Below are 20,286 nucleotides of genomic sequence, written 5' to 3' on the forward strand. Positions count from 1 at the left end.
GTATTGGCTATACGTGTGTTTGAAGGCATACAAACATCGTTTGTGCGTATTCCGGTAGTAGAAGTTTGAGATTTGACACTACTATTTTTTAAATGACGTTATAGGAAAATATGAAAATATAGGAGAAAGGTGGCCCATATGTCATGCGTAAATATTTGTTCAAATAGCTAAACAAATGACTAGCATTCATTTTCGGAGAAGAAAGAATGTTATGACGATGATAAATTGAGGACGGTCAACTAGGAGCAATAACGTAGACAGAATTTTGTTAAGTGTGTGTATGTGGGGGGGGGGATAAAAATGTCCATATAAATATATTATGTATATATATATATATATATATATATATATATATATATATATATATATATATATATATATATATATATATGTGTGTGTGTGTGTGTGTGTGTGTGTGTGTGTGCATATAAATATATAAAACGACATAGCACAACGATAGTTTTTGGGGGTCCACAATGTTGTTCTTGAAGGCAGTTTACACAATGTAATCTATTTTAAGCATGAGGGAATTTACATTTACAGAACAACAATTATCATAAAAAATTATTTGAGTAATTATAAACTACAGAGCATTCTAAATTTGGTTTATGCACACAAAAAAAAACCCACAATCAATTATTTAATATAATGAGGGGGGAAGGGTCGTCCATTTAAAATGTCACGTTTTCTTCTTTGCCATATTTCTATCTTCATTACAACATATCATTACAAAAGGTCAGACACCCCCACCCCTCACAAATGACGTCACACTGAAGCCCACTCCCCCCCCCCCCCCATATTTAATATTTAATTGAGTTTGTAGCCTTTAAACTGAAAGGCAGACATCCTAATAAACAAAAAAAGCAAATTTTAAAAAAATGTTAGTTAAGGGTAGATACTCTAGATTATAGAGAGGAAAGCTAAAACGGCGTTAATAAATAGAATCAAACAATTAAAACACCAGCAAGCATCACTAAAGGCCTATATCACATGACATAGTAGAGTAAACCTACAACATGTCTTGTGAAGAAGTAGTTGCTCTTTAAAAGGATCATCCATAAACGAAGACACACACCAAAGGGAAAAAAAGGTAACGTGATAGTACTCAGAGGCCTACTGATAATAAATTTCTGTTATCATTGAACATTTTTGCATATTTATATTTCTAAATCGGACTATGTTGTTTGAGCGACTCTCTCTATTTAAGTGCTCCCGTGTAAGCCCTGCAGCTCTCACCTCATCTTCTAGTGTCCTGTTCCTGGATGACCTTGACCTACTTACCACTTACCCTGGGGATTCCAACCAAATATATGTTAGCCTCTCCCCTTCTCAAGGTATGTTCTATCCATCTACATTTGCTGGCTTTATTCAAATGTCCATGTATATTAGCTGTTTGGTGTTTTGCCAAAGGTCTTTATTGGATATTTTGTCTGGCCATCTTATCTTGATGATATGTCGTAAACATCTCTTTGAGAATGACTTCAGCATGTCTTTGTTTTGATAACCCTCTAGGTCTATGAACCATAAAGCAATATTGCCTTAATATTTATTGTCTTAAAGATTCTTATCTTGTTCTCTAGTGATAAGAATCTTCAATTCTTCATTGGGATTAGTGAGTTGAATGCACATCTGGCATTGTTGATATGGCCAATTATGTCAACGTCTGCTTCCCTTCCTAGGTAAGTGATTTTTTTTTTAAACTCAGTTCTGAGAGGTATAACAATTCTGGCCAGTTTGAATGTCCTATTTTTATGGCTATTAAGTTTAGTGTTGCGTATGTCAGTAAAATATATAAACAGGTATGGTTATCTGATCATGGATGTAAAGTATTCATATAAAACAAACATCGCAACAACATAAAATGTAAAAATAAAAACACATATTTGAACAACATATTTATTTACATTTTACATTAATTTAAAGTTACATCAAATATGGATTGCAATTATCACTTATTCATTGAATAAAATAAATAGGCTGCAATATATAATTAATAATTGGAAAGTTTGTCAAATGCATTAGCTTCAAATTTTACAGCTCTGGAGATTTTTATTTTGAATATCATTAGCATTTTTAGATTAGACTATGTTAAATTTAATAAAGTTTTCTATTTTTAAATTGTATTTTTTTATCTTAAAAAAAGATTATTTCTGTCAACTACATGAGATTGTTTTAATAATAATGTAGCAAAATGTGAAGATACAGTCAGTTTTTTTGCGTGTTAAAAAGCCTTAAATCTTATATAATGGACAGGTAATTTTAAAATCTGGAGGTTTCTATTCTGTATTAAAAATCAGTCTTCTTTCTATTTGCCAGGTAAGTTTTCACGTTAGGATTACTTTCAATTTTCTTAACTAACCCATCCACTAATGGATGTTTGGATGTGCTGAGGACTCCTCTGCCTATCATCATGGCGACGAGATCATAGATGCAGAAGTCTGCAAGTGTTAACTGAAAAAAAATATGTTACAAACTGGTAAAATTGCATAAATCACAAACAATTAAACAAACATATTACATATGGCTATTTATTTAAAAGAAAATAATGTTGTAGTAAAAATTTAGTCTTGGTATTTAGTCATGGCCAGGATATATAAAACAAATCTTTTTCATGCTCCTGTTTTACATCCAAAAAGTAAATTTCACTCCTTAATAATACAGTAAAAATAATACAATAAAATAAAAAATACCCAAAAAGTACAGATTTATAGAGCTACAAAATATGACCACTGACTTACCGTTGTACCAACGAAATATCCTGTTCCAGATTCTTTCAAAAGTTTTTCAAATATGTCTAAGTACTTGGGCACCTCTACTTCCTTTAGCTCTTTCTCATATACACTCTGTTATTCATTTAATTATTAAAAAGATATTTTATTAGCTAAGTTGATAAATCTAAAAAGACAATGTGATCAATTAAAATATCTAAAACCAAATAAATATTATAGATTTTATGTTTAATCTAATCACTAATTTTGAAAATAAATAGAATAAAATTAATAGACCTGTATATTCTTTCTTATGTTTAAATGTTTATTAGAAAATAAATAGACCATCAATATAAAAACTATTGGCCTACATATACATCATAAAAACAAAAATTACAAGGGCAAAAATCAATTTTTAAAACTGAAAATGTCATGTTACCTTTTTAGCTTCATCTTTCTCAAAAAAAGCTTTGACTGCTGCTGTTTGAAAGTCAACTCCCAGCTGAACTACTTGATCCACTTTTAACCCATCAAGATTATTTTTAGGATAAAATCCTAAAACAAAACAAGTGTTAATTGTTTTTTTTATTTCTGATATTTTTATTTATTTTTAAAAATTTTTTAAGCGCATTTATTTAAAAGTTGTAAAATAAATTTAAAGAAAGTTATTGGCCTACCAGCTTCCTTGGCAACAAAAGTAGCTATTGCAAGGCTCTGGCCAAACATTTTGCCATCTACACTTATTACTGGTAGTTGCCCAAAAGGCATCTCTGAAGGGAAAAAAGGCAACATTAGTTAACACGTTTAATTAAAGTTTATACTTTTTTAATTACTGTATAATTTAGTCAGTATTCTTTTAAAATAGCAGATAGACTACAAAAATAAGCTAATTAAATCTAATATAACATCGCCAGATAAATTTTCAAATTTCAGTCTTACTTGACTTCTCGGCGGGCCATGTCTGAAAAGTGTATCTGATGTCCTCGTACTTGACGCCTGCTGCTGCCAGTATTATACGGGTCAACTCAGCGCGACCTTGGGCATCGAAGTAGTAAAGCTTGATGTTTTTTAGAGTCATATTAACTGTGGAGAGAGGCATAAACATCGTTTATAGTCAAGAAACATCATAGTTACCTATGTAAAAAAAAATAACATTAATGTTATGCTACCTACAAAGTTGTGTGTAGCGCAATCAGTGCAGAAACTGTTGAACTTAATCTTGGAGCGTGTCGACAGCGTATGCCCGATTGTGACACAGTTTTTGGTTTATATAGACAACTATGACCAGCGAATTCTGGTTCAATAGTACGAGGTTAAAATTAGAATTTTTTAATGTTTACACTGGGTCTTAACTCAGGTGAGCTTCTGCTATTTAGAAGGGTGGAAGATTTTCGTTCTAGTTCAGTTATTATGGGCGTAAAACTAGACTCGACAAAAGGCTAGTGAGGGAGAGAGGGGAGAGATTGAGGCCAAATGCAGGGAGGGTGGTGATGTTCATTGATTTGTGCACGAACTATGACTCGGCAAAATTGAAATCAGGTTGCGAAGCATCTATTCCCAGTTGACTGGGAACAGCCGTATTAGGGCTATTCACAGTTGTGAATTCAATATGAAGCTGTGAGGTCGAGTGGAAATGTGGGTGGCTGATGTGCTGGTAGGTGCGGGTTTCGACACTTAATTTATGCCCCCTATTATCAAATATTTTTATCCCTTTGTTCATGAAACGGTTACGTTTGTTATTTTATTTAATCGTTTGTGACGTGATTAATGTCATATATCTGGGAAAAAAAAAACTTCTCCCTTAGATTTTTGCTAAGAAAAAAAATAACTTGGGAAAATAATGATGGAAACTGTGAATTATAGGACAAAAAAGGACATCCTATTTCACCCTATATTTGTTCTATTCGAATTTTAAATGGTAATTGACTGTAGAATAGCAATGTGAACTACTAAATTGATGCATAATTAATATTATTTATTTAAAAATTACTAGATCTATTAATAGATTAAGTATAGATTTAATTATAGTGCATAATGATAACTGACCAGTTCATCTGCGACCAACGTAGCAGAGAGATGTGAGCCTAAAAGCTAAACTTAAAATAAACCATACCTAATATTTTTTTAATGAAAATGTAACATGTATAAACAAAATAGCACTGCTCTCTTCTGAATATATACCTCATTCCCCAGTAACAATAAATAATTTTATCATCGTAAGATATTATCCCCAATCGTATTTAGCATGAAATAACAGCCGACTGGGAATAGCCGTATTGGGGCTATTCACAGTCGGCTGGGAATAGTCCCATTACGGCTATTCCCAACGGCTTGGCCATCAGGTTGTGCTGAATCATTTAGTTTTTTTCTTATAGGTCAAATTCGTTTATTGATTTTCTCGGCCAATAATCAATAATATGTCTACAGTACTGAAAGGTTTTGCTAAGTTAAGAAAAAAAAAGAGGAGTAAGACTTGTACTTGTGGTCATGTAAGATAAAATGAATAATTACTTGATTCCACAAGGAGAGCCTGGTAATGGTAGCAAAAAGACAGCCTATTCTAGATAAATATCAGTATAACAACTGTTTTGCAGATTTGCTATGCTATTGAACAGAGCCGGCGTTAGGAATAAGCGGGGCCTAGGGCCAACGATCCGCGCGGGGCCTTTCCATTATATATATATGTATGTATATATATATATATATATATATATATATATATATATATATATATATATATATATATATATATATATATATATATATATATGTATGTATGTATGTATAAAGGCCTATATAATGTGATGTACACATAATAACACAAATGTTTTGGAGTTTATAAGCTAATGTCAAACTTTCCACTATAATAACAGATTTTTATCTCTTCCATGTATTAACCCAATGTTCGTAGTTTTTTTTTTTTCCTTTGCTAAGATATTAAATCACTTTTAACAGTTATGTAATTCATACCAAATCACTTAAGAAAATTTAATCACGAGCCAAATAATTAGGAAAATAAAGTTTACAATACAGCGAACTCGGCCTGATGTATCAAAACAGTATAGACTTCAAAATTTGTTTAGAATTTATACAATATTTTAAAACCAAAATCATTATTGTTTTAATTATTGAACGGGTGAATCCTTAAGGTGACACAACATAACAAGTTTTAACTTTCTTCCAAACAATAATAATAAATCACTCTGTTTAATGCCGCCTGATATAGATCCTAAGCCCCCCCCCCCCCCCCCCTCCTCGTCGCCCTCCTCCCACCCCTCTGCACGCAACTGAATGTTAATTTTGTTATACCAAGACACGTAGGCCTACATATAGAGTAGCCCCCCCCCCCCCCGAAAACGAAATGAAATTTATATAATTTATAGAGAAAATATATACTTTTAACAGTGTCCGCACCCCCCCCCCGAAGAAAGTCTACCGCCCCCCCCCCCCTCCCCGAAAATTTCAAGTGCCCCTCCCCCCGGAGAAAAAAGTCTGGAAGAAACACTGTACATATACGACATTATACGACATCTACAACTAGAAAGTCAGGACTAGAGTTCATCAGGTCACTAACTGTCTACTATAGACATCCCGTCTGCTCACTAAAAGGACGTCTTCATCGGTCCGCATACAATAGGGTATCTCTTTACGTCGTGGGCTAATTCTCGACCGCCATCTCCAGTCAGCTCAGGTCAAATGCCAGGCGACCGTACCCTACACAAAGGGTAGGTGTAACACTATTTTTGTATCGAATTACGGCCTGTCCCAGTTCAGGTGGGACTCACCAACATCAACCGTGGCCTCAGGTATAACAATCAACAACGTCGGCATTCCACCATTTAGTTTTTCCCAATTGAATTCAGCAACATTTTTTTTTTAAGTTTACGAACTAATTCAGATAACAATGACATTGCTGAAGCGCGGGGCCCCTTCAAGCGCGGGGCCTATGGCGACCGCCCCGTTCGCCACCCCCTAACGCCGGCTCTGCTATTGAAAATAGTGCCGAAGACCATTAGATCTAGGCCATGATCGATCGCAGTATTTCTTCCAGACTTTTTTCTCAAGGGGGGGGGGGGGGGGGCACTTGATAATTTCGGGGGGGGGTCAACATTTTTCGGGGGGGGGGGTGGCGGACACTAGTAAAAGTGTATGTTTGCTATATAAAATCCATCTCGTTCGGGGGGCGGTAGACTGGAAGACGGAGGCGTAGCGAGGGGGGGGGGCGGGGGTGCGGACCGCAAAATATATAGAGAAAAACTTGAGGGAGTGCAAATCTAAAGTTTGAGCGGGTGCAAATCGGAAGTTTGAGGGGGGGGGGGGGAGGGGTGCAAATCGAAAATTTGAAAGTTTGTCGCTACGCCTCTGGGGGTGACACCATTAAGTGCCGCACCTGGTGACACCGACCTCGCTACGCCACTGCTAGAAGAAACTCTGATCGATCGTGTAATAGTAATCCTACATCGGTAATTTGGATCAAACGTTGAAACGTTGATCGAGTGGGGTTTTTTTTATTATTATTATTTGATTTTTTTTTTTTTGCTGTTCTTGTTTTTTAATATATTAAAAAAACTCTAATTAACCACGTTAAGGGGTCGGCGCGGTCGATTCGGTAAAGCTCATGGTTGCCTCCGGCAGATGAGGCTCGTTAGCTGGGGGACAGCCACTCTTCTAGGAGAGATCAAAATGAAACAACTGCTGCTTTCTAGTTTGTTCTTGATTGGACAAATGTTATGGAGGCAAGTCCAAAAAGAAAAGCAGGCTGAAATCGGAGTCAATGGCCTCAATAGCGCATAACCAGTTGACACGTATCCTTAACTCTTTCTATACCAGAGGCGTTTCCACCCCCTGACCTCAATATTTTCGTGACCTATTTTTTTTTTACACAGAGCCTATTTACGTAAACAATTATAGCTCCAATGTTTTTCTTACCAGATTTATGTATTATACATCAAAATAAACAGAAATGAAATTTCTATAATAGTAAATGAAGATAATTTTAAGTTATGTTAAAGAATGTAGGTTTTTTACACGTTAAATGACTTGTTAAAAAAACCGCTTGCGGTGTCGAGCCGCACCTTGCGGCTCGTGGGCCTACGGTGAAGCTGGCTCAAGCCGCATTTCGCGGCTCATGGGACGGATTGTGATGGAGGCGTGGTCGAGTCGGCAAAAGCTCATGGTTGACAAATTCGAAAAAGTCTCGATAAGATAAGGCTAGATCATTCCCAACACTAAAAATTAAGAACGAAGCAGGAGAAAAAGAACCAAGTTAAAGTTAGAAATTTAAATAAAAGCGCTTGTAGAATGTGCTCGCGTGGTATTGCATCGTAAGCCTCACGATCAGCGAGCGCAACCATGAATCAAATTCAGTCTCGGTCGGCGCAACAGCTAGATTCTAGATCTGTTTGCCGTTGTTGTTGTTTGTAGTTTTTTTTTTTTTTTAATTTTTTTGTTTTAGGAAAAAGCAGAGTTCCGTAAAAAAAGGAAAAGTTACATCTCCGCTCGAGATAATCCTATGAAGAACCACGTTGGTAAAGTTACATATAAGGCGCAGGCAAGTGGCTGTACATAAATGACGTCACTTTATTTCTGTTAATTTTACCCCAACCCATATCGTCATTAGTAGCGATCACAGCCACACAACAAATGTCATCAAAAGCCTACAGCCCCACCCACCTATTTTTTTCAGGACTGCTTGCTACTTCTGACTAACTTTATAAAATTATGAAAAACAGTGGGTATAAGCGAGAGATAAACAGTGTTCACACTTGATCACTCTTTCAATGTATTATAGAATATATATATATATATATATATATATATATATATATATATATATATATATATATATATATATATATATATATATATAATTTTTATATAGATATATACCTGTAGCACATACACACGGCCACAGCACGTCGTAAGTGTACAAGCCGTAGATTGTTACGCATCACTGAATCAGGTAGGCTAGTTACTGAGTGAACGACATCCTTCTGCTGTTACCATCCCCATTTTCTGGCTTTAATGTCCCTTCCTATTAGCTGTTTTACCACAGGTCTTTAATGGATATTTCCTCTGGCCATCTGATCTTGTGGATCTGTCGTAAACATCTCTTTGTGAACGACTTCAGCCAGTCTGTATTTGCTTTGGTGACCCTCCAGGTCTCCGAACCATAAAGCAATACTGCATTAACATTTGAGTAGAAGATTCTGATCTTGCTATGAAGTGACTAAGCTGTGCAATTCCTTATTGGGATTGGTGAGTTATATGGCTTTGTATATACAGATTTTATTCTGCCCAATGTTAATCACTTTCCCAGATATGTGAATGTGTATTTGAAACTAAGTTCTGAAGGGTATGAGACTTCTGGCTAGTTAAATGTCATATTTTTATGGCTATTAAGTTAACTGTTGTGTATGTCAGTAGAAAATATAAATCAGGTTTAGTTATCTGATCATGGATATAAAGTATTCATATAAAACAAACATCGCAACAACTTAAAATGTAAAAGAAAAGACTTATCTCTACATGATATTTATTTACATTTTACATTAATTTAAAGTTACATCAAATATGGATTGCAGTTATTTACACAGACAGCCAATGTCAAGTTTGATTCAATAAACTTTACTTTCATTAACTGAATTTCACAACGATTAACCAATGGAGTGAATGAAATCTAATAATGCCAGATAGCATTTTTAAAATTCACTTATACATTGAAGAAAATATTTAGCTACAATATACAATTGGAAAGTTTGTCAAATGTGATATTTTCAAATTTTACAGCTCTGAAAATTTTAATTTTAAATATTATTAGCATTTTAGGACAGTTAAATTTAATACAGATTTTTAAAATTGTATTTTTTATATCTTAATAAAGGTTACTTATGTCAATTGGCCTACATGAGGTTGTTTTAATAATGTGGCAAAATGTAAAGAAGCCATTAGTTTTTGTTTTTTTTTGTGTTACAAAGCTTTAAATCTTTTTTAATGGACAGGTAATTTTAAAATCTGGAGGTTTCTATTCTGTATTAAAAATCAGTCTTCTTTCTGTTTGCCAGGTAAGTTTTTACATTAGCATTACTTTCAACTTTCTTAACTAACCCATCCACTAATGGATGTTTGGATGTGCTGAGGACTCCTCTGCCTATCAAACCGGAGATGAGATCATAGATGAAGAAGTCTGCAAGTGTTAACTGCAAAAAATGTGTTACAAACTGGTAAAATCTCATAGCTCACAAACAATTAAACATACAAATAAAATGAGATGATTAAATTAGATTATTTATTTAAAAGAAAATAATGTTGTATAAGTAAAAATGAAGTCTAGGTATAGTTAGAGCCAGGATATATATAAAACAAAACTATTTCATGCTCTTGTTTTACGCCCAAAAAAATATTTCTAAAGTAAATTTTACTCATTAATAATACAGTAAAAAAACTACTATAAAAGTAAAAAAATACTAAAAAGGTAATGATAAATAGGGCCAGTGATTCTTCCAGAATTTTTTCTCCATGATGGTTGGGAGAGGGGGAGCCAGACAAAAATTTCCGGGGCGGCCAGAAACTGTTAAAAGTATAGATTTTCTATATAAATTCCGTTTCTTTCATGAAGTGGTAGACTTTCTTTGGGGTGGCCCAGGCCCCCTCTCCCCCCCCCCCCCCCCCCACGAAGCGATGTCTGGAAGAAACACTTAAAAGGGCTACAAAATGTGACTTCACTGACCGTTGTGCCAAAGAAATATCCTGTGCCAGATTCTTTCAAAAGTTTTTCAAACAAGTCTAAGTACTTGGGCACCTGTACTTCCTTGAGATCTTTCTGAAGCTCACTCTATTATTAATTTAATTATAAAAAAATATACTTTATTAGATGAGTTAATAATTTTAAAAAGACAACTCGAGTAAATTAAATATTATATTGCAAATACAAAAATCAATTTTTAAAACTGAAAATGTCATGTTACCTTTTTAGCTTCATCTTTCTCAAAAAAAGCTTTCCCTGCTGCTGTTTGAAAGTCAACTCCCAGCTGAACTACTTGATCCACTTTTAACCCATCAAGATTACTTTTTGGATAAAATCCTAAAAAAAAAAAAAACAATTTTTAATTTTTTTCCTGATATTTATAAAAAAAATTAAATTGTTAACATACATGTATTTATTATAATTATTCTTTAAAAGTTGTAAAATAAATTTAAAGAAAATTATTGGCCTACCAGCTTCCTTGGCAACGAAAGTTGCTATTGCAAGGCTCTGGCCAAACATTTTGCCATCTACACTTATTACTGGTACTTGCCCAAAAGGCATTTCTGAAGAAGAAAAAAAGCAACATTAGTTGACACATATAATTAAAGTTAATAATTTTTTAATTACTATATAATCTAGTCAGTATTCTTTTAAAATAACGGACAGGCTACTAAAAAATAAGCTAATTAAATTAAATTTATGATCGTCTGCTATTTACAAAGCTACAAATGAAAACAGGGGCGGAACTACCATTCGGGAGGGGGGGGGGGGCATTGAGGGGGGGGGGGGAGGCATAGCCCATCATTGTTAAATTAACAGACAATTTATTTTGAGATTTAATTTAGGGGTCATGCATAAAAGACGTCACTCTTTTTTGGACGATTTTTACCACCCCCCCCCCTCCCCTCCGTCACACGTCTTCACAAAAAGCCAGACCAGAGGTGTAGCGAGGGGGGGGGGGGGGCGGTGGGTGCGGACCGCACCGGGTGACACCATTTAGGGGGGGGGGGTGACACCAAGGCAAAAAATAGCAAAATATATAGAGAAAAACTTGAGGGGGGTGCAAATCAAAAGTTTGAGGGGGGGGGGGTGCAGATCGAAAGTTTGAGGGGGGTGCAAATCGAAAGTTTGTCCCCGGGAAGGGTCACTACGCCTCTGGGGGGGTGACACCATTAAGTGCCACACCGGGTGACACCCGACCTCGCTACGCCACTGAGCCAGACCCCTCGTAAAATGACGTCACTCCTCAGCCTACAACCTCTCTCAAAATTGCTGTTGATTTTTTTCTTAAAACATCGATATTTTCCCAAAATCTTGTTTGAACTCCGTCAACATAGAGTATTTTGATCAATTCCTATTACAATTTATTAAAATAGTTTTCTAAAACGCGAAATAACGGCGGAAATACGTTTTCTAACATTGCTTTTTTATAATGCAAAAGTGTGACGTCCCACCATCTGAATCCCTCCCTCCCCCTCATCTCACACCGTCACAAAATTACGGACCCCCCCCCCCCCTCCCACCTACGAGTGTGACGTCATTTATGGATACGTTAAGTGTATTTTTGCCTTGATAGTCTCTAACATTCACTTTATGTTTTCTACAAAATTAAAAATCAGCCAATCCGTAAATCTATCACAGTTAGAAATAAAAGTAAGCTCTTGGTTACAAAAGCCTTTTTTTTTTAAAAATATATAATTCTAAAAATATCAGTCTTACTTGACTTCTCGGCGGGCCATGTCTGTGAAGTGTATCTGATGTCTTCGTACTTGACGCCTGCTGCTGCCAGCATTAACCGTGTCACCTCAGCACGACCTCTGCCATCGAAGTAGTAAAGCTTGACGTTTTTTAGAGCCATTTTAACTGCGGAGAGAGGCATAAATATAGTTTATAGTCAAGAAACTTAATAGTTACAAATAAAAGTATCATTTAAGAACACGAATACCCCCCCCCCCCCCACACACACACATAAGCTTAGAATATAAATATATCTTTATATATATATATATGCCTACATAATATATAGACCCTATATTCATGCATATATTTAGGAATATAGGCATATATATATATATATATATATATATATATATATATATATATATATATATATATATATATATATATATATATATATGCCTATGTATATAATTTATCAAAAAAACATTAATGTAATATAATACTACCTACAAAGTTGTGTGTAGCGCAATCAGTGCAGAAAACTGTTAAGGCTTATTCTTGGAGCGTGTCGACAGCGTATGCCCGATTGTGACACAGTTTTTGGTTTATATAGACAACTATGACCAGCGAATTCTGGTTCAATAGTACGAGGTTAAAATTAGCATTTCTTTTTACTGTCTACACTGGGTCTAAAGTCGGTTCTAATTCAGTGTTTATGGACGTATAACAAGACTCGACAAAAGGCTAGTAGGGAGAGAGGGGCAGAGGTGTAGCGACCCTTCCCGGCGCCCAGAGACAAACTTTCATTTTGGCATTCCCCCCCCCCCTCATTTTTTAATATTTACAATGCAAAACTGCAGCTAAAATGAGCTTTTAATTTTTTCCAACCCATTTTGGCGCCCCATAGGGTCGGACATATGTACCCACCACCCACCCCCACCGTTTGATACGCCTCTGGAGAGGGGGAGATCGAGGCCAAATGCGGGGAGGGTGGGGATGTTTATTGATTTGTGCACGAACTAACATGACTCGGCAAAACTGAAATGAGGTTGTGCTGAATCATTGAAGTTTTTTTTTCTTATTAGGTCAAATTCGGTTATTGATTTTTTTCTCGGCCAATAATCAATAATTATGTATACAGTGCTGAAAGGTGTTGCTAAGTTAAGAAAAGAAAAGAGGCGTAAGATTTGTACTTGTAGTCATGTAAGATAAAATGAATAATTACTTGATTCCACAGATAAAGCCTGGTGATGGTAGCTAAAAGACATGCTGTTCTGGATAAATATCATTATAACAATTGATATGCAGATTTGCTATGCAATTAAAGCTGGTACCAAATATGATAATTTCTTCATGTTCTTTTGTGAAGAACAAACTCCATGTTTGGCCATCTGATCTTGTGGGTCTGTCGTAAACATCTCTTTGAGAACGACTTCAGCATGTCTTTGTTTATGGTAACCCTCCAGGTCTCTGAACAATAAAGCAATACTGCATTACATTAACATTTGTGTAGAAGATTCTGATCTTGCTATGGAGTGACTAGGCTGTGCAATTCCTTATTAAGAGTTATATGGCTTTGTGTATACATCTTTTTGTGTACTCATCTGACACCCCTCCCCCCTCAATCCTTGTTGATCACTTTCCCAAATATGTGAATTTGTTATAAACTAAGTTGTGAAGGGTATGAGACTTCTTGCTAGTTTAAATGTCATATTTTTATGGCTATTAAGTTAACTGTTGAATATGTCAGTAGAAAATATAAATCAGGTATGGTTATCTGATCATGGATGTAAAGTATTCGTATAAAACAAACAGCGCAACAACTTAAAATGTAAAAATAAAGACTTATCTCTAGTCTACATATTTATTTACATTTTACATTAATATAAAGTTACATCAAATATGGATTGCAATTATTTACATAGACAGCCAATGTTAAGTTTGATACAATAAACTTTACTTCCATTAGCTGAATTTCACAACAATAAACCAATGCAATGAATGAAATCTAATGTTGCAAGATAGAATTTTAAAATTCACTTATTCATTGAATAAAATATTTATGCTACAATACACAATTGGAAAGTTTGTCAAATGTGATATTTTCAAATTTTACAGCTCTGGAAATTTTCATTATAAACATTATTAGCATCTTTAGACAGTTAAATTTAATACAGATTTTTAAAATTGGATTTTTTTATATCTTAATTAAAAAAGATTACTTCTGTCAATTACATACAATTGTTTTAATAATGTGGCAAAATGTTAAGATGCCGATATTGTTGTTTTTTGTTTTACAAAGCCGTAATTTTTTATAATGGACAGGTAATTTTAAAATCTGGAGGTTTCTATTCTGTATTAAAAATCAGTCTTCTTTCTGTTTGCCAGGTAAGTTTTTACATTGGGATTACTTTCAACTTTCTTAACTAACCCATCCACTAATGGATGTTTGGATGTGCTGAGGACTCCTCTGTCTATCGTCACAGAGATTATATCATAGATGAAGAAGTCTGCAAGTGTTAACTGCAAAAAATGTGTTACAAACTGGTAAAATTCCATGAGTCAAAAACAATTAAACAATCAAATGAGCTATAAAATGTGAAGATTTATAATGCTATTTATATAAAAGAAAATAATGTTGTACTGTTTAAGTCTTCTTCTTCGTTTTTAATTGTAGTGTTGGAAGGGATTCCCTCCAAAACAATTAAGTATACATGTCAACTAGATTTTGGATTTGCTTCCATAGCCTTTGTCCAGCCAAGAACAAACTACAAGGCAGCAATTGTTTGATTTCGATTTTGGAGTTGTCTCTCCTAGAAGAGTGGCTGTCTCCAGCTGTTGAGCCTAATCTGCTGGAGGGCTCGAACTCGAGAATTTTCTGTTTATCAGCCATGAGCTTTACCGTATAGTTATAGTTAGGATATATAAAACAAACTATCTCATGCTCTTGTTTTACACCCAAAAAAATTTCTTAAGTAAATTTCATGCTTTCATAATACAGTAAAAATATGACTTCACTGTCTTACCGTTGTACCAACAAAATATCCTGTTCCAGATTCTTTCAAAAGTTTTTCAAAAAAGTCTAAGTACTTGGGCACCTCTACTTCCTTGAGCTCTTTCACAAGCTCACTCTGTTATAAATATAATTATAAAAAATATATTTTATTAGCTGAGTTAATAAATTTAAAAAGGCAACTTGAGTAAATTAAATATTTAAAGCCAAATAAATATTATATATTTTTGTTTTAAATCTAATTATGAATGGATTCAATTTTGAAAACAAAATAAAATAAATAGACCTATATAATATATAATGAAATGTTTATTGGAAAATAAAATAGACCACCGATATGAAAACTGTTGGCCTACAGATCTATATATATATAATTCTCTTCATCTGGACCATGCGGAACAAGATGTAGACGCACGCCATTACTCCCCCGCTCTCCAGGTATATCGCTACCACCCCCACCCGTCTGGTGAGCTTTGGTTCACGACGAATGTTTACAATCGTAGAGCAGGGTTGAATTAGTGATGGCTATTAGGGGCAGATTATTTAGTATTTAATTATTTGAAACAAAGGGGAGGTAACAATTTCTGCTTGACCTTTTCATTGTCGTCGGTAAACGGCTGCTTTCACTGGGGAGGGAAACAACAACTAGATACCACCGTTGCGGGTCAGTTTGTTCATCATAAAAAAAATTTACAAGGGCAAAAGTCAATTATAAAAGTGAAAATGCTACCTTTTTAGCTTCATCTTCGTGAAACAAAGCTGTCATTGCTACTGTTTGAAAGTCAACTCCCAGCTGAACTACTTGATCCACTTTTAACCCATCAAGATTACTTTTAGGATAAAATCCTAAAAAAATAAAAATTGTTGTTAAATTGTTTACATACATTTATTTATTTATTATAATTATTAAATTAAGGTGAAAATAAACTTAAAGGAAACTATTTGGCCTACCTGCTTCCTTGGCAATGTAAGCTGCTATTGCAAGGCTCTGGCCAAACATGTTGTCATCTATAATTAGTACTGGTAGTTGCCCAAAAGGCATTTCTGTAAAAAAAAAAAAAAGCAACAGCAACATGTTAAAATTAAGGTAATAATTTTTATTAATACTCTATGTTTAGGACAATATCTGTTTTTAGATAACAGATAGCCCTACTTAAGAAATATTTTAATTAAATCTAATATCTATTCGCCTGCTAGAGACAATGCCATAACATGATTGTAGGAAAAAAATCACAAATATGTACTTGCATAGAATGTATTAATACTTTTATGTATTTAAAAAAAAAGATTCCTCTTTAGACCTAACGATCCATTGGGCAGATGAAGTGGAGTTCATGTTTCTTGACCTTGGCTATTTTAAGGGATAATGTGGTCAGCACTATGCCCTGCCACCTTTACTTTCCCTAAAGTGAGTTCGTTACCCATCAGAGTTGGGTGGACTCAGGGACATTCCACTACCTTGGACCTGGATTTGAACTTGAAAGTATCGGGTTAGCAGCCCCACGCCCTCACATACTTTTATGTATTAAATATTCAGAAAGTGCAAATCAACTTACAATTAATTAAATGTAATATAATGTGCTTAGGTTGTCTACGTAGAATAACACACGTAAAAATATTTAGTATGAAGTATGTAGGTTTGAATTTCCGTAATACATAAAATATTTAATAGAATTTTATGGAATGTTCCAACCTTTTCGATTTCCACTATGTTTTTTAAACTAGCGTGAAATGGCATAAAAACTGTAAAATGGCATAAAAACCATACTTAATATTTCAACTACCTGTACTGCCCACATTTATCATTACATAAAAAAGCATAAGATTAGAACAGAAATCCGACATGGTATGGTAAAAAGCTGTCATTAACGCAAAAAGTCAACAACACACAATATGGACGGACAAGGAAAACTGAGGATAAGCCAACCAAGGAAAGGCCTTTGGCAAAAAAAAACAACATGCGAAACACAATGAAGTGCTTAAAATAGTTAATAATTAACGTAACCATGTATTTAAAGACATAACAAAAGTAGAGGTTGCTGTGTTAATTATCTTACAGTATTTTACTTAGTAATGTTATAAACCATAATGCTTTTAAAGTATATAAATATGCAACCAAAAAACACTGCCCACATCATAAACACAACAAAATTTTTACAATTCTCAACTATTAAATCAGAATATTTCTTAAAAGATTTTTGTGACTTTTTTCCAAAAATCATTTTTGTGACTTTTTTCCTAACAAAAGCTGACTTTATTCTGTTTATTTGTTGTTGTTTTTTTTACATTTTTCCGTTTCACGTGTCAGAACTACCATACAGCCAGATCCCGCACGAGGGAAAGGGAAGCCGTTTACTTGATCTAGTAAAGTTTAGACCTGACCTTTAGTTAGATAGAGGGCCCACAGCCAACCATTCATTTTTAAATTAACAGAAACATATTTAAAATGTAATTTTCTTGCACTTCTGCCTTGATAGTTTCACAAATTTAATTTACGCTTTCAGCCAATCGCTAAGGGGTCATCCATAGATGACATCACGCTTTTTTTTGGACGATTTTTAAATCCCCCCTATTTGAAAACAAATAATTAGGCCTAAATAAGCACACAAAGACCAACGCTCACTACAAATTCCAGGGATTAAAAAAAAAAACAGATCGTTGTGGTTTAAGGGCTTTTAGAGTCCTTGTATAATCCAAAAGCCAGGTGAAATATCCATAATTAGGCTTAATTAGTCTAATTACGCTAGCAAAATAAGCTGAAAAAGGGTGTCAAGTGAAAAGAAAACACAATTACATAGGCAGCGAGAGGATACTACTGTACAGCTTCCGTAACAATAGCGATGACGTCACAGTAAAAAATTACGTGCTTTCAGTGACCTTTTTACGATGCCGATTTCTTAAAATCGGCACATAATAATTATATATTTTTTCATTAAACGATCAATCTAATAATACCCTACCTTACAGTGCCATTTAGACATATTACAGTCCCTTATTTAAAGTTTTTAAACAACTCAAACTATACCCATGTTTACGTTTGACCTACATTGTCGGAAGCAAATTTTAATATTTTTTTTCTGGCAAAAATAACTTTGTCATCATCAGATAGCTTAAAATACGCGAAAAAACCGCCATTTTTCGCGTGATAATTATTTTAAAGTTAATGTTAAGGTGGTCTCTCGAACAAAGTTGAAAAATTGCCCAATCGTAGGCCAAGGTGTGGTAGCCATGTTCTTGTTAGCAACGAAGGACGCTTTCGAGTTATTGAACCTAGCTAATTGATAGTCTCCTGATATTTTTAAAAGTTTCAGTCTTCTTAAAGTTTTAAAGTTAAATCTTACTTGGGTAATCTATCGTTTTAGGTACGTAAAATCGCCCGCGACTAGTAATGTGAAAGGCAGGTGACTCCTTGAATTTTAATAATTATTTCACATAATATGTTTTAAAAAATACAAAAATGATTCCTTGTTTCATTTATGTACCTGTTTTTAAACAACTGAATTGAAACTTTTCAGTAATAAATGAAGACTAGTGATGTTTCCAACAGATGCAACCATGCTCATTTACTATAGCAGCCATCTTGTTTAAGTTCTTTTTTGCAAACTTAAAGCGCCAGATTCAGGGGAAGGCAACTCTATTTTACAAATGGCTGCTGTTTATAGGCCTATAGGAAATCTTGCTCGCAAACACTGAAAGTTAATTTCTGGTCTAGATCTATATTGATATATTTAGCCATTGATTTAGGTTTATTATTCATTTATCTATAATATTTGACACAAATATATCACAATATACTTCTATTAAAGCCTTGATAGTGAGGCAACTTTTTCGTGCATTTCTAGCCGCGGGCGATTTTACGTACCCAAAACGATAGATTACCCTTACTTGACTTCTCGGCGGGCCATCTCTGAAAAATGTATCTGATGTCCTCGTACTTGACGTCTGCTGCTGCCAGCATTAACCGTGTCACCTCAGCACGACCTCTGCCATCGAAGTAGATAAGCTTGATGTTTTCTAGTGTCATTTTGATTTTTATCAACCCTATTCGAGATAGTCAATTTGCTATTAAAAAGACACCAGCCATCTTAAGAAAATATTATTTAGAGTAGCTTCCCTTTCATTTCTATTCATATGGAAATGTATTTATGTTTGCTGTAAAAATACGATTGTCTTGTTTTTAAATGCAAAACATGCGTTTTTTTCTGGAAGATGCAACTCGAAAGTCTCCACTTTGAACAGAGTTTCTTTCAGGCTTCTCTTCAAAGGGGGCTATGCTCCCCCCTCGAATATCTACCCCCCCCCCCCACTAGAACGCAAAATACTAAATACAATTTATATAGAAAATATATACTTTTACCAGTGTAAAATATCTACCCCCCTCAAAAAGTTAGTATCCCCCCCCCCCCCCCTCAGTGACTAGTCACCACAAAACATCATATACACCCATATAAAACATACATACACCATTTTTTTTTCTCAATATTTTTTGCGTTTTTTCTTTTTTTTTTTTAGGGTAATACCCTGAGTTATCACACATAGTAACACTCGCCCTAGTGACACCACTTTTAATGAACAATATCAGGTGTGTAGACTATATTGTAAAATAAAAAAAAACAAAAAAAAAATGTGATATGGTAATAACATTATTTTATTCAAATCAAGAGAAATGACAACAGCTTCAACACAAACATGATGGGTGACAACACTAAACTAGTTGAATAACGAGAAGTGAAAAACACTGACTTTATTGCACCAGACTGAGGCAACACATTTTTTAAAAATAAATAATCATCATTTGAACACCCAAGGAATGACCAGTTTACGATTTCTATATCTTTTAAGAACAGACAGAATTATGTTGAAGTTGAAGCATATTTTTAATATCTTATGTTATCAGATTTGATGTTTTTTTCCAGTAAATGGAAAAATTAATACTTTAATATTTATATGTTGCATTTTTTTAACATTAAATGTTGATATTAGTATAAAATTGAGCTTTTTTGATATAGGGCCAACATCTTTAAGTCTAATTTAATTCTCAATGTTTATATAATAAAATGTTTTAGAATTTAGAAAAAAAGCTACAAAAAGGTTCCACAAATACTACCAATAACTAATATTAAGCTGGAAAAAAAAAA

The 20,286-nt window shown here is 34.3% G+C and overlaps 3 protein-coding genes across 5 annotated transcripts; all 3 read right to left on the reverse strand.

Annotated features, from left to right (window-relative positions):
- Positions 1-1,891: 1,891 nt before the first annotated feature.
- Positions 1,892-4,046, reverse strand: LOC131930636 (glutathione S-transferase 1-like). 2 transcript variants are annotated; one of them, XM_059287223.1, is made up of 6 exons: positions 3,878-4,046; positions 3,648-3,791; positions 3,386-3,478; positions 3,148-3,263; positions 2,739-2,843; positions 1,892-2,451 (listed from the first exon to the last, which is right to left on the reverse strand). In XM_059287223.1, the coding sequence occupies exons 2-6, from the start codon at positions 3,784-3,786 to the stop codon at positions 2,287-2,289; spliced, it is 618 nt and encodes a 205-aa protein (XP_059143206.1). In that variant the 5' UTR covers positions 3,787-3,791; positions 3,878-4,046; the 3' UTR covers positions 1,892-2,286. The 2 variants fall into 2 exon arrangements, with proteins under 2 accessions (XP_059143206.1, XP_059143205.1); XM_059287222.1 differs by having other exon boundaries at positions 3,882-4,042.
- Positions 4,047-9,655: 5,609 nt separating this feature from the next.
- LOC131930634 (glutathione S-transferase 1-like) lies at positions 9,656-12,747 on the reverse strand. 2 transcript variants are annotated; one of them, XM_059287220.1, is made up of 6 exons: positions 12,646-12,747; positions 12,175-12,318; positions 10,926-11,018; positions 10,676-10,791; positions 10,438-10,542; positions 9,656-9,907 (listed from the first exon to the last, which is right to left on the reverse strand). In XM_059287220.1, exons 2-6 carry the CDS (start codon positions 12,311-12,313, stop codon positions 9,743-9,745), a joined length of 618 nt encoding a protein of 205 aa, XP_059143203.1. In that variant the 5' UTR covers positions 12,314-12,318; positions 12,646-12,747; the 3' UTR covers positions 9,656-9,742. The 2 variants fall into 2 exon arrangements, with proteins under 2 accessions (XP_059143203.1, XP_059143204.1); XM_059287221.1 differs by having other exon boundaries at positions 12,642-12,743.
- Positions 12,748-14,008: 1,261 nt separating this feature from the next.
- LOC131930621 (glutathione S-transferase 1) lies at positions 14,009-19,252 on the reverse strand. Its single transcript, XM_059287188.1, has 5 exons — positions 19,034-19,252; positions 16,100-16,192; positions 15,879-15,994; positions 15,162-15,266; positions 14,009-14,658 (listed from the first exon to the last, which is right to left on the reverse strand). The coding sequence occupies exons 1-5, from the start codon at positions 19,170-19,172 to the stop codon at positions 14,494-14,496; spliced, it is 618 nt and encodes a 205-aa protein (XP_059143171.1). The 5' UTR covers positions 19,173-19,252; the 3' UTR covers positions 14,009-14,493.
- Between the last annotated feature and the right edge of the window lie 1,034 nt (positions 19,253-20,286).

Source organism: Physella acuta, unplaced genomic scaffold (genome assembly GCF_028476545.2).
Source record: "Physella acuta isolate Inbredline_101_S28 unplaced genomic scaffold, ASM2847654v3 ptg001810l, whole genome shotgun sequence".
Classification (NCBI taxonomy): domain Eukaryota; kingdom Metazoa; phylum Mollusca; class Gastropoda; family Physidae; genus Physella; species Physella acuta.

Coding starts and splice junctions, on each gene's coding strand:
- LOC131930634 (XM_059287220.1), bottom strand. CDS start 12,313: ATGGCTCTAAAAAACGTCAAGCTTTACTACTTCGATGGCAGAGGTCGT. Junction 10,792..10,925: donor TTTCGTTGCCAAGGAAGCTG/GTAGGCCAATAA, acceptor TTTTTTTTTTAG/GATTTTATCCAAAAAGTAAT. Junction 10,543..10,675: donor AGAAAGATGAAGCTAAAAAG/GTAACATGACAT, acceptor AATTAATAATAG/AGTGAGCTTCAGAAAGATCT.
- LOC131930621 (XM_059287188.1), bottom strand. CDS start 19,172: ATGACACTAGAAAACATCAAGCTTATCTACTTCGATGGCAGAGGTCGT. Junction 15,995..16,099: donor TTACATTGCCAAGGAAGCAG/GTAGGCCAAATA, acceptor TTATTTTTTTAG/GATTTTATCCTAAAAGTAAT. Junction 15,267..15,878: donor ACGAAGATGAAGCTAAAAAG/GTAGCATTTTCA, acceptor TATTTATAACAG/AGTGAGCTTGTGAAAGAGCT.
- LOC131930636 (XM_059287223.1), bottom strand. CDS start 3,786: ATGACTCTAAAAAACATCAAGCTTTACTACTTCGATGCCCAAGGTCGC. Junction 2,844..3,147: donor AGAAAGATGAAGCTAAAAAG/GTAACATGACAT, acceptor AATGAATAACAG/AGTGTATATGAGAAAGAGCT. Junction 2,452..2,738: donor GATATTTCGTTGGTACAACG/GTAAGTCAGTGG, acceptor ATTTTTTTTCAG/TTAACACTTGCAGACTTCTG.